General features: G+C 39.3%; 1 protein-coding gene across 1 annotated transcript in view; it reads left to right on the plus strand.

Moving 5' to 3' along the window:
- The first annotated feature begins 1,106 nt into the window (after positions 1 to 1,106).
- Positions 1,107 to 12,618, plus strand: part of CAPZA2 (capping actin protein of muscle Z-line subunit alpha 2) — a 55,307-nt gene continuing 43,795 nt past the window's right edge. Inside the window, exon 1 of the mRNA XM_069107080.1 lies at positions 1,107 to 1,262. Coding sequence (XP_068963181.1) covers positions 1,224 to 1,262 — 39 coding nt within the window. The 5' untranslated portion in view covers positions 1,107 to 1,223. The remainder of the gene's footprint in view (positions 1,263 to 12,618) is intronic.

Raw genomic sequence — 12,618 nt, forward strand, 5'->3', positions numbered from 1 at the left:
ACCTACCTCCTTTTCCCTCCCTGCCCAAGACTTAAGTCAGTCAGTCAAACATTTACTGAAGGTCCTATTTCAGCTCAATTGCCACTTCCTTCTCTGGTTGCCCTCCCCCTTCAAGAGTTTCTTCCCTTCTGTGAACTTTCATAATACTTTTTTTGTGCTTCTCATAAAATTTTCACGTTCCGATTTGAACTGTTTTTATTTGCAAACAAGTCTTATCTCTTTACTAGACTGACTGGAGGTACCCAGTTTTACTCAGACGAATTTCCAGTTTTGCACATAAGTGCTCATAAACCAGTGCTTTATATGTTGCCTCCGCCCCCACCCCCCATGAGAATGGATGGTCCCAGAGGAAGGGGACTTTTTTTTTTGTTAATTTTTAAACCCCACTGTTCCTGAAGCTTCATAAATGTTTGTTGCCTTTAAATTCTCCTTAATGCCAGGAATATTACCTTCTCTGAGCTCATCCCCAATTTATGTCGTTTTCACTCTATTTGCATGCGAACTCCTTTAGGGCAAGGACTGTTGTTTTTAACTGTACCTGGCACGTAGTAGGAGCCTGACCAAGGTTTGCTGACCTTACATTCACCGAAGGGTTTAAACTGCTTGGTATTTTAGAAGCGAGATGTCAGCAAAGACCAGACGCGGGAGAACGTCAGGGCTGTACTTTTTAAAGACCGCCATTCTCCAAAATGGGCCGGGTCCCCAGGGCGCCTGCTGGTCTCAAAAGAACCCCCGCAGCAGGTTTGAAAAGAGCTGGGGACGAAAAAAGATTGGCTCCACCAGTCCTTTTATGGCAATCAGCGCCTCTCCTCCACGGCGAGGCAGCTCCCAGCACATCCGCCCTCAGCAAGTCCACCCACGAGGAGAGCCTCATTGGCTGGGCGGGGCGAGGAGAGGAAAGCGAACTATCTGCTTTCCGAGAGAGGTCAAAAAAGGAAGCCTCGGATCTTCCAGCCCCGCCGAGCCACCCTTCAGTCTTCCCTTCCCAATCTGAGGCACGAGCGCCCGCCCGCGCGCCCTCCTAGCAGAAGGGAGGCGGTCACTTGCCGGGGTGAGGAGGGAAGGGTGGTGGGGAAGGGAGAAGAGGGAGCAGGCGCTAGCGCGCGACTGCGGGCCTCCGGCTCCCCGGCCCCGCCCCTTGCGGGGGCGCGCGGCGCCTGGGACCGTACGGGAAGAGGGAAGTCAGGTGGCCGCTGCCGCCGCCGCTTGTAGCCAGAAGAAAGATGGCGGATCTGGAGGAGCAGTTGTCGGATGAGGAAAAGGTAGGAGAAGGGAGGACGGCGGAGCCCCCTTGGAATCTTGAGACGCCCGGTGCGTGGGGTTGGGGGAGAGAAGAGGGCTTTCCCCGAATTCGACGGCTGGGGAGGAAGATCCGCCGCCTGTCTGCCCGCCCGACTCGGCCGCTGCCCCTGTCAGTCAGCCGGAGGCCGCTCGCCTGTTCCCTCCGCTCCTTGTAGGGTGTGTGAGCGCCGAAAATAGGAAGCTGGAGCCGGGGCGGGGGCTCCCCAGCCCGGGGAAGTGGCCCGAGGCGCGGGGGAGGGGGTGAGCGGCCGCTCTGCGGGGGCCCCCCACTCCTGCCAGGGCTGCGGGCGGAGCCCCGGGGCCGGGGACCGAGGGGAAGGTGGCATCCGGAGTGGGGAGCGGCCCGAGGGCAGTGCCAGCCGGAAGAGGGGCTGCGGGGAGGCGCCAAAGAAATCATCCCCCCCCCGAACTGTTAAAAACATCACCCCCACTTTATTCTGGTGATCCTTTTTCCCCACCCGGCTTTTCACCTTCCTTCTCTCGAAGGGTTGTATTTTCCGTTTGGGCTCACGGGTGTGCCGGGCAGACGGGCAGACTTGGACTTCCCTGCTTAGAGCTGCTGTGGTCGAGGAAGGTGTGGAGTCCCATCCACTTTCTAGAGCCGCCCCCCCCCCTTCCCCCATTCTTGCGACCTCTCCAAACCCCCTACAGCACCACCGCAGGGTGCTGATGTTGTGGCGCCTGATGGTCCTGCTCTCTTAGAAATGGGGGAGATTGTGCAACTCCTTAGAGTATTTGGCACTTGGATGATGCTTTGGTAGCATAGGAGTTAAGACTAACGTTTGATTTTTCAGACTTTAAGTAACAAATAGATCGCAGTACCATAGACGGTTGCATTTTGCAAAGATTTATATGTTTTGGAATTATGTGACTGTTTGGGGGTTCTGACAGGCTACCCCTCTACCCCACCACACAAAAAAACAAACTACTTTTGATTGTTTAGGATAATTGGGGAGAGTATTGGTATGACCTCTCTCGAATCCAGAACCAGTCAATATAATGCACAAATAAGGAAATGATTCCATTTCAGAAGTCTCTAAGCCACCAGTTTAACCAGTTATCAACCAGATGCTGTAAATGTTCCTAAGCAGAATAAAAGTTCATCTTAGGTGTCATCTCATCTTCCTTTCTAGTTCTTCGGTGGAAGTGATTAGTGAATGACTAAAGTAGGGGGAAAAAAAAGCAAAAGACCTAGTTAACAGAAATTCTAGTCAGTCCCTGAACTCCCGAAGTTTTGCATTATCTATTTAGTGTTTGCAGTTAGAATATAGTGTTTGCAGTTAGAATATGGAGGGGAGTTTGTCATTGAAACTGTTCTCCACCTATCATATCTCATGAAATTTAAGAAAGAAGTGGAAAGACCCCCAATTTGGAGTCAGAAGAGCTAAGTTAGAATCTTAACACTGAACTAATAATCTTCAAATATATTCTAACTGATTACTCAGAAATCAGATAGTTGAGGATCTTGTAATGTGGATGATTATAGAACTACTATGCAGTATGCTCGAGAGTACATGCATGTGTTCAACTGGCATCAGAAAGGAAACATTACAAAGTTTGATTTGAGTGAATTTAGTCTTTCCGTTAGAAAAAATAGTATTTTCAAGTTTGTTAAAATCTAATTTTCTCTAATTATATAGACTTATGCAGATTTGCAATAAACTTTTATCACTGTAAAGACTCAATTAAATTCAAATAAATACTTAAACAAAAGTGGTATTTTTGTTTCTAGATCAGTTATCTAAATCATCTCATCATTTTTAGCTAGAATATTAGCTTTGTGGAACTGAAGGGTTTTTTTTTTTTTAAAGAAAGAATCAGAAGTCCTCTCTTTAGTCAAGAATTGTTTATAGGGCTATGGTGCCTCCTGAGTTTCAGTCCTACCTTTGATACAAACTAGCCCTGTGACACTGGGCAATTCATTTAACTTCCCAGTGCTCTAGGCAACTCTGTAATTGCAGAGAAGGTGCTGCTGCTGTCTTGTGGTTGGGGGAGGTCCTCAGAGGGAGTTCCTTACCCTGATTCCTGTCACTTGAATTATTTGATTACTTTGCTACTTCTGCTTCTTATTTTAATTTTCAAGAGTGGCCTATGTATTGTAGAAGAAAAAACTTTAGCTAAAGATCTGATCCCTGACTCCTGGAATTTACAGTCTAATGAGGGATATGACATACATGAATCACTATAATATGTGACTGCATCAGAAAAGTACAAAAAAATGCTCTGTGAGGACCAAAGACTCGGGGAAATTAGAGAAGGCTTCATAGAAGTTTTAGAACCTGCCTAGGGCACTGAAAAGTTAAATGGCTTGTCAGACAGCCTACTGCCCTTATGTGTCAGTTTTGACTTGAATCCAGATCTTCCAGACTTTGAAGCCACCTCTCTGTATGTTCTAGTACTAGGTCAGACTGTCTTTCAAAACAGTTATCTTTAGTAATTTCAGGTACTTCCTTTTTTTTTTTTTTAATTTATTGCGAATCAGTTGAAAGTAATGCCTTTTTCTTTATCTGCTTCTATTTGTATTGCCTTATGTTGACTAGAGAGAAAGCAGTCTTTTCTGTGTAAAAAATTCATAAGTAAAAACAAAGTTCTGTTTTCTATAATTAATAATTTAATTATTTTAGAATTGTTTTCAAAGTTAACCCTTTAAAAATGTTATTTGTGCCAACATTGTAACTTTTGTTTCAGGTTATAATAATTTAAGTCCTACTTGGGAGATTTCAAAATATTTCTTCTACCTCTTTGGGCAACTTTTCTGGTTGTATACAGGTTTTGTTCAGTAATAGCAATGTAAAAAAAAAGTAAAAGCCCATTGGGGGCCATTGATGGAATTTACAGGTCTTCACGGAATTAAAAGATCCAGTGAATAATGAAAGCCTTAGGCCCTTTTTGTCTTAGTAGAAGACAGTCTAGGAAAGGGACTAGTGAGTCACTAATTCCCACACTTGAACAAAGATTTTCATGTCCAAACTAAAGCAGCTCCAGTGACAGTGACCAGTACACCCATTCCTCACATCCCTCCTGTGCCCCCCAGGATAGATATATATGCTATGAGTAGGAAAAGCAAAGAAGGGAAACTTCTAAGAATGTTGTCTAGGATCTCAGGCATAACCTTAATGCCATGACAGGAAGAGAGTTTAGATAGCTCTTGTAAAAAATTACATCAAGTTCTTTACAGGAATTCCTAGGTCTACTTTCACTCCATGCTTAAATTAAGAGCTGCTTAGGTTCTTCACATGGCTAGACAGAATATGACTTGTTTTCTACCTTGAAGGTGCCAGGAAACTAGGAAACTGGAAGTATTTCCCTTGGAATTTTCCAGGCCTACAGCATTCACATATGGGGAGGTTCCAAAGAAGGTACAGGAGGCAGGAGCATGGGTGCCCATGGCAAAGATAGCTTGTTGGACAGAAAAGAATATGACATAGAATCTTCAACTTAGGGTCCATGAACTTGTTTTTTTTAAATATTTGTTATAACTGTATTTCATTATAATTTTATTTCCTTTGTAATCTTATTTTATGTATGACAAGGGGTCTGTAAGTTTCACCAGCCTGCAAAAAGAAGTCCATGACACAAAAAAGTTTAAGAATCCTTATTTTAAAGGTTCTCTTACAGTTGCCACAGAGTTCTGCTGCAGAGAAATGTAATATATTTTGGGAATCCTTTATACCTAATCAAAAGCAATGGTAGACTATGAGGGGTAAGGGTCACATTGACAAGAATACTAACTTCATTTGCTAAAATCACTACTGCCTTCAGATGCAGAAATTAAATACAATTTTAACTCTTTAATTCCTAAACTAACAAGGGTCATTTCTATTCTGTCAGCTTGTGAAACAATTTTATGAGAACTTCAGTTTGTTTGAAGGTTTGTGACTTTAATCTTACAAAAAGAACCACATCAAACATTTAAGGTCATAGATTTAGAACTGGAAGGGACCTTCAAGATCAGGTCCAAAGAGATTTAAGTGATTTGCTCAGGGTCATATAGCAAATAAATGTAAATGTCTAAGGTGGTATTCAAACACAGGTCTTCCTGACTTCCGTATCAGGTCTTCTCTACCCATTACACTTCTCTGAAATTGGTAATATTGAGGAAGTCTACATTTTCTCTGTAGTGATCCTATCATTTATACGTAGATAACTCCCAAATTTTTGTGTCCAGTTCTGTCTTTTCTCATGGAGCTCCTATTCCACATTTAAACTATTTAGGCAGTTTTACCTAGATACCCCTCAGGTATCTTAAAATCGCCATGTCTAAAAACAAGCTCATGGTCTCCAAAACCAGCTCTTTATCCAGAATTCCTAATCTCTGTTAATGCTTCCAGCCCCTCAGACTAATAAATTTGAAGTCATCTATGATGTTTCCATTTGTATCCAATTAATGGCCAAGTCTTGTGTCACTGCCTCCTTTTGAATATATTCCTTTCATTTCCATTGTCTGCTATCCAAGTTCAGGTCTTTATTATCTTATGCTCTACTATGACAATAGATAGCCTCCTTTCTGGTCTCCCAGCACCTAGTCTCTTCGTTTTCATGCTGCCACCAGATAAATCTTCCTAAAGCAGTGCTGTGATATTGATACTCCCATGCTAGCTTCTGAGTAACTGCTAGTCTCCTTAGCCTGGCAGTAAAACCAGTACAGAATCTCTTTTCAACCTACCTTTCCAACCTCATCACTTCTCCACTAGTCACACATGATACTTTAAGGTTTATAAAACACTTTCCTCACCCCTCCCCTTGTGAGAATACTGGTCATTTACTAATAAGCATGTTTTGTACTTTACTCCCTCCAGTTGCTAACACTGTTCCTACACTTTGTAAGTTTTCTTACTCTTTCCTCCCTGCCCCCAAGATATTGTTTATGAAAATTTCAGTCATTTTTTAAGAATCACTTAAAATACTTCCTATGTGGGGCCAGTTCTGTTCAATCCAACTAGAAGAAAAGTTTGATCCTCTGAAATTTATATTTCAACCTCAGCAAACGTTTATTAAATGTCTCTTACGTATAATGCGCTGTAGGAAACAATTCTACTGGATTGTGTACACTTGTAGGTATAGAATATGTTACTGCTTGTTACAATATTGCTACTGCCCTTTACTGTCCCTATTTATATCCATACTTTATCTTTGCTAATTTTTAAGTTTCTTGAGGGCAAGGCTTGGCCATTGATCTTTCTGTTCCTTATAGTGCCTTTTATAAGATATCCAAATTTTTAAAAATGAATTATGAATTTATATTTGAAAGAAAAGGATAATATAATAGGGCCAAAAAAATAGTTGTGCTATGTGGCCAGCTTTTAGGTGAGAGTAGGGATAGGAAGAATCAGTCTATTTTTCTTTCCTGAATTGTTTTATAACCAAAAGAACCTCATACACAGTCAGATGAAGTGCCTCATGCATTTTGAGATGCAGATGGTGATGCTTGTTACAGTTCAATCACCAACATATTTTCTGTTGCTGTGAAATCATTCACATCATGAGAAATTATTCTTTGAATTCTTCTGAGTATTCTAACCAACACTTCATGTATCATAGAAAGTAGGATAGGGGCAGCTAGGTAGCGCAGTGAGTGAAGCGCCAGCCCTGGAGTCAGGAGGATTTGAGTTCGGTTCCGGCCTCAGACACTTAACACCCACACAAAAAGACTAGCCGTGTAACCTTGGGCAGGTTAGTTGGCCCCAATTGCCTTCCAAAAAGCAAAAAAAAAAAAAGTAGGATCAGGATCTTTTCAAAGAGCTTATCTTTACTTTTTATTTACCTTTGAATAATACAAGTTCTATAACCTAGGCAGATGGCAAATCAAGGTGCTTTGGTTTTATCATTAGGTTATATTTTTCACAAGTACATGAAGAGATTTTTTGAAGACCATTTATTACTAAGTGAAAATTTTTTATTAATTGATGATAAATAATTTATATAGTTAAGGCTTGCAAAGTGCTATCCTTGCAGTAGCACTATGATTTAAATAATGCTTGCATTACCTTCATTTTACACTGAGGAAACTGATGCTCAGACGATTTCAGTTTTCATACATGCTTTATTTTCCCTGTTGTCTTTGAGGGCAGGAACAGGTCTTATTTCTATAGACCTTTAGGTTATACTTATATACTTAACTTAAGTAGACCTCCTTCTTTTCATGACCCTATCTGGGATTTTCTTGGCAAAGATACCGTGGTTTGTCATTTCTTTTTGCACTTCATTTTACATATGAGGAAACTGAGGCAGACAGGGTTAAGTGATTTGCACAGTTTCACAAAGCTAGGAAGTATCTGAGATGAGATTTAAACTCAAGAAGATGGATCTCTCTAACTTCAGCCCTTATACTCAATATCTCTCCACTGCACCACCTAACTGCCACATTTACATCTATAGAAATGATAAATTTATTAAGGAAAAGGTTGGTGGTACTGATTTTAGGTTTATGATTAAGCCCTGTATTTGTGAATCCTAGATAAACATGCTGTTTATAATTACCACTCAACACAGTTAAATATCAGTGATGGCTTATTTACAAAGAAAATTAATCCTGATGTGAACAAAGGTTTTTACCCCTGTAACATCTTCATCATGACCTAGGAATTTATGACATATATTAAGAATATGAGTAATCCCTCTGATACCATCATATTAACATGAGGCATAATAATGATATTGGACTTTTAAGATTCTTTGATTTTATGTGTGTACTCACCCTCCCTTGATAGGTTCTATCAGTTCCTGCTGTGTGCAGAATATTATACTTGACCTTTGGGAAATGAGAAGTTTAGAGGCACAGATCATGGCCCCTCTTAAAAATATCTTCACTACCCCTGTCCTTAAAAACCTCTTGACCTTGCCATTTCCTCAAGCCTGTCTGTGTGCCCTCCTTTTCACTGTCAAGTGCCTGCATCACTATCCACTCACTCCTTGAAATCTTACTCTTCTGTACAGTTTGAATGAAATAGCTCCCTCTGGGTACCAGAAGACACACCCTACCCCCACCCCCGGAGCTATTAAATCTTGGAACCTCTTTTCAGGTTTTATTCTCCCAGACAGTTCTGCTGTTTCCCTTGGTTTCCCTGATATTTCTGGTTCTCTCTCTTCCTGTCTGTCTGACAGTTTTTTCTCAGTCTCATTTACTGAATCTTCAGCTTCATTATTGTGTGTTTGTCCTGAAGACCTAAGTAGAGAGTTCAAATAGAAGTTGGGGAGGTTGTCACTCCCAGAGAAAGGGTCTGCATAGTACATCATCCTGCAGCCAACCTAGTGTTGATCTTCTCAACATTAAATTGGGTACAATGGAAAAAGTACTGTATGTGGTGTCAGAAGATTCAAGTTCAAATGCAATTTCTGCCAAAGTCACCCATGTGACTGAGCAAGTAACTTAACCTCTCTGGGCCTTATTTTCTTTAACTGTAAAATAAGAGAGTTGAACCAAATGATCTCAAAGGTCCTTTTCATCTCTAAGAGTATGATATGTACTTGTGAGATTTTATGGGAAGTTAAATATCATCCTCAATATCAAATGTAATATTAATGATTGCTTAATGTTAGTGTGTTTTGATAGTATAATTTATCATAGAAGTTCCTATTCTAGGGGCGGCTAGGTGGTACAGTGAATAGAGCACCAGCCCTGGAGTCAGGATTACCTGAGTTCAAATCCGGCCTCAGACACTTAACACCAAAACTAGCCGTGTGACCTTGGGCAAGTCACTTAACCCCAATTGCCATACCTCCCCCTCTCCAAAAAAGCAAAAGAAAAAAGAAAAAAAGTTCCTATTCTCAATGAGCCTGTGTTCTTAGTGGATTGGAAAGAGGAATGTAAAGTGTTCTGTTGGCATATAGAATGAGATAATGAACAGATGGTAAAATTATGTGTATGTCCTTGACTTTTTTAAACCAAATGTTATCTCCCACAAAATCCTCCTTTACTTCATCATGGCATGGAGGTGATCAAGGGTTCTCCAAATCAGACTCTAAAAGATCTTTCCAAGATGAAAAGACTTTAATACAGCCTGAAGCCAGACTTTGTGCTTGTAAATTTAAAGACCAGCCTACCTAAATTTGGAGGATTTCATCACCAGTAGATGAGCCCGCAATTCATTAAATTTATCTTTACTTTTAAAAGTGTAGAGAGATTGTGATAATTATAGGGGAAGATTGTTACCCACAAAATCATTAATTCATAGACTTTTAGAGTTAAAAGAGGTCAGTTAGCCTTACCCCCACCAATCAGTCAGTCAGTAATCATTTGCTAAATGCCTAGGGTGTACCAGGCACTGTGATAAGTATTGGGAAGACAAAGGCAAAAGGTCCGTCTTCTTAATCTGCTTACAGTTTAATGGTACAGCATGCAAACAACTATGTACAAATAAACTACATACAAGATAAATTGGAAATAATCAATAGAAGGAAGGCCATAGAATAAAGAAATATCAGGGAAAGCTTCTTGTAGAAGACGTGATTTTAGCTGTGACTTGAAGAAAACTAGGTGATAGATATGAGAAGGTATAACATTCCAGGTGTGGGCAAGAAATACTGAAAATTCATGGTGTTGGGAAATGGATTGTCTTGTTTGAGGAACTACAAAGAGTTCAGTGTTACTGCATTGAAAAGTTAGGGAAGGGGGTGTGAGGTATAAAAAGAATAAAAAGGAGAGCAGGTAATGAGCTTTGAACACCAAAGAAACGATTTTATATTTCATCCTGAAGGTGATAGGGAGCTGCTATAGTTTTTTGAGTCTCACCAGAAACATGAATTTAGTCCTTCCCCTGTGGATACTTAGCCAACTTCTACTTCAAGCCCTCCAGTGATAGTTCTTCATTACCTTCAAGAGCAGCCATTTAATTTTTTGCTAGTTCTGATTATTGGAATTTTTTCCCCTTATATGGAATCAAACTGTACCCTTCCATTGATGTAGAAACACATATTTAACCCCAAAATATAATCTAAAGATATTTGATTATTCATTGCTGTTTTTTAATTAGGAAAAAACAGGTATGATATCCAGGGTGTCCCATAATGCCCTGTATCATCAAAGTAGAGATTGGAGAAAAAACAGGGAAACAAACTGGACTTGACATTAACTTTGGGAGAAAAATAGAGACTGAGAAACTTTGAAGATATGTAAACATTGGTGTTAGACATGAAATTAATAGAATTTGTGTAGTAAGTCATGGTTACTTTATTTAAAATATTTTATTAAACGTTTGTGGTTTTAGGCATCAGAATTATTAAAAAGTCAACTTGAAATATGGTTATTTTATCATATATAATATATATTATTATATGATTATTTCATCAAACAATCCATAGGGGTTAGATTTTTACAAATTTTGATTCTTGTTAGTTTTACAGATAGGTACCTACTTAAAGGGTAAGGTCAATAATATGAGATGAATAATGTTGTTCTCACCTATTTTATTGTCAGGGTACATCTGAGGGGATTGTGGAAATGTATGAGGTTTAAATTGAGGGGAATTTTTGCTGCTCAGGGAAACCCTCAGGAAACAGTAACTACTGATAAGCAATTGGTTCCATTTCCTGCATATTTGAGTCATTAATTGTAGGATTCATGGATACTGAAAGTGTTTAAGTATAGGAGGGGATTAATATTGATCTTTTAACTATTTTGAAATTTGGGTTCAAAGTGAGAAAGGGAGGAGAGACTAGTTTTTCAGAGAAAAAATGTACAGTTTGTACAGATACTTTAGCCCCATAATAAAGTCAACTTGAACTTTATCATTTTGAATGTAAGTGTTGCGAAAGGGAAAAAAACTTAACAGCTTACTTTGTAAGATTTCTAAAGTCAGAAAGTAATTTTGATACCCAAATAGGAAAATTGTTGGCATCTTTTGTTTGAGAGCAGCTTCAAATAACTTACATAATGTCATTTTGACTAGATAATTTTTGATAGTAAGATTCAATAGTGAACTGTTTGTAAAAGTTTGGGTTTTTTTTTTAAATAGTTTTTATAAATATGTAGTTGGAAGTAGAAGTGATCTTAAGCTTAAAAACTGATTTATCTGCAGTGTCTTGTGTCACCTTCATGGATTTTGAAGAAAAACAGATATTTTATCTCAGGTATTTCTTACTCTAGTAGCAAAGGTATTTACTGTTAAATAAGGAGGGTGACACTAGATAATTTCTTAAGATCCTGTCTCCAGAATTTTAAGAAGTAAAGAGCTTAGCTCTTTCACTTAGTAACCAAGCCCCCCCCATTTTGAATAATAGACTTTTTCTTTAAAATATTGTGGTAAATTTGTTTTTATCTAGAATCCAAGAAATAATAAAAATAAAATAATTGAGTTAGAGTATGTGATATACTTCTGTGAGAAAAATATAAATGAAAAGCTATCAGGTTTTTAAAAATAACTTTCAAGGTAATTAGAGGACTAATACAAAATCAGACCAATCTGCATATACTTTTTTTTTTTTTTAAAGCAATCGGGGTTAAGTAACTTGCTCAAGGTTACACGGCCAGTTATTTCTGGGTGTGGTGCTGAGTATCTGAGCCCAGATTTGATCCCCAGGTCATCCTGACACTGGAGCCGGTGCTCTTACTCGGTGAGCCACCTGGCCACCCCTTGCATATACTTTTACATTTCAGTGGATCTGTGATCCTACCAAAGTTATGTACTCCTTCAGCAGTTCAAATCACAACCCATCTAAGCTTCCTCATGTGAAGGTTATTGTCCTTATCTAATCCTTTTGGAGGCATTCTTTGGATACTTTTTGAATATCAGACTACTACTTGTCTGTTAGCACAGAATCTTAGATTTAGAACTGCAAGGGATTTCAGAGGTCATCTTTCCAAACCTCTCATTTCATTTTACATATGAGAAAATCTGCCCATGGTGACCCAGGTAAGAAGAACTGGAATTGAACTCTTATTCCACATGTAGCTCTTTTTGTTGCATGGCTGTCTTGCTCTTGTTACATGACCCCCAAACTCTTGTTATATGACCAGTACACTCCTTTCTGGTCATACACATCCTAGATAAAGCCTTTTATACTTATGACTTAGAAATTATTAAAATCAACATGAATGTTTGCATTGACCTTGAATGACTTATAGTTTTGATTCTTCAAAGATTTTGGTATTCTCACCCTTTTTTTGAACTTTCCATTCTTTTGAGTCTTTGTTATATATTTTGGGAGGTTAGAAGTTTGCTTTGGAGGTTCGCTCATGAGAAGGATCTTTTGATTTCCTGGTCGAGACTATGAGTAAGTTGTATGTTCAGAGCTCCCTGACTGCTTAGATGTCTATATTCCCTCAATCCAATAATGTATGTAAAATGTATAGCAATACTGCTATGTCGGATAGTTGGA

The sequence above is a fragment of the Petaurus breviceps genome, unplaced genomic scaffold (genome assembly GCF_028583685.1).
Source record: "Petaurus breviceps papuanus isolate PSGF00001 unplaced genomic scaffold, PetGlider_PUasm1.0 84, whole genome shotgun sequence".
Classification (NCBI taxonomy): domain Eukaryota; kingdom Metazoa; phylum Chordata; class Mammalia; order Diprotodontia; family Petauridae; genus Petaurus; species Petaurus breviceps.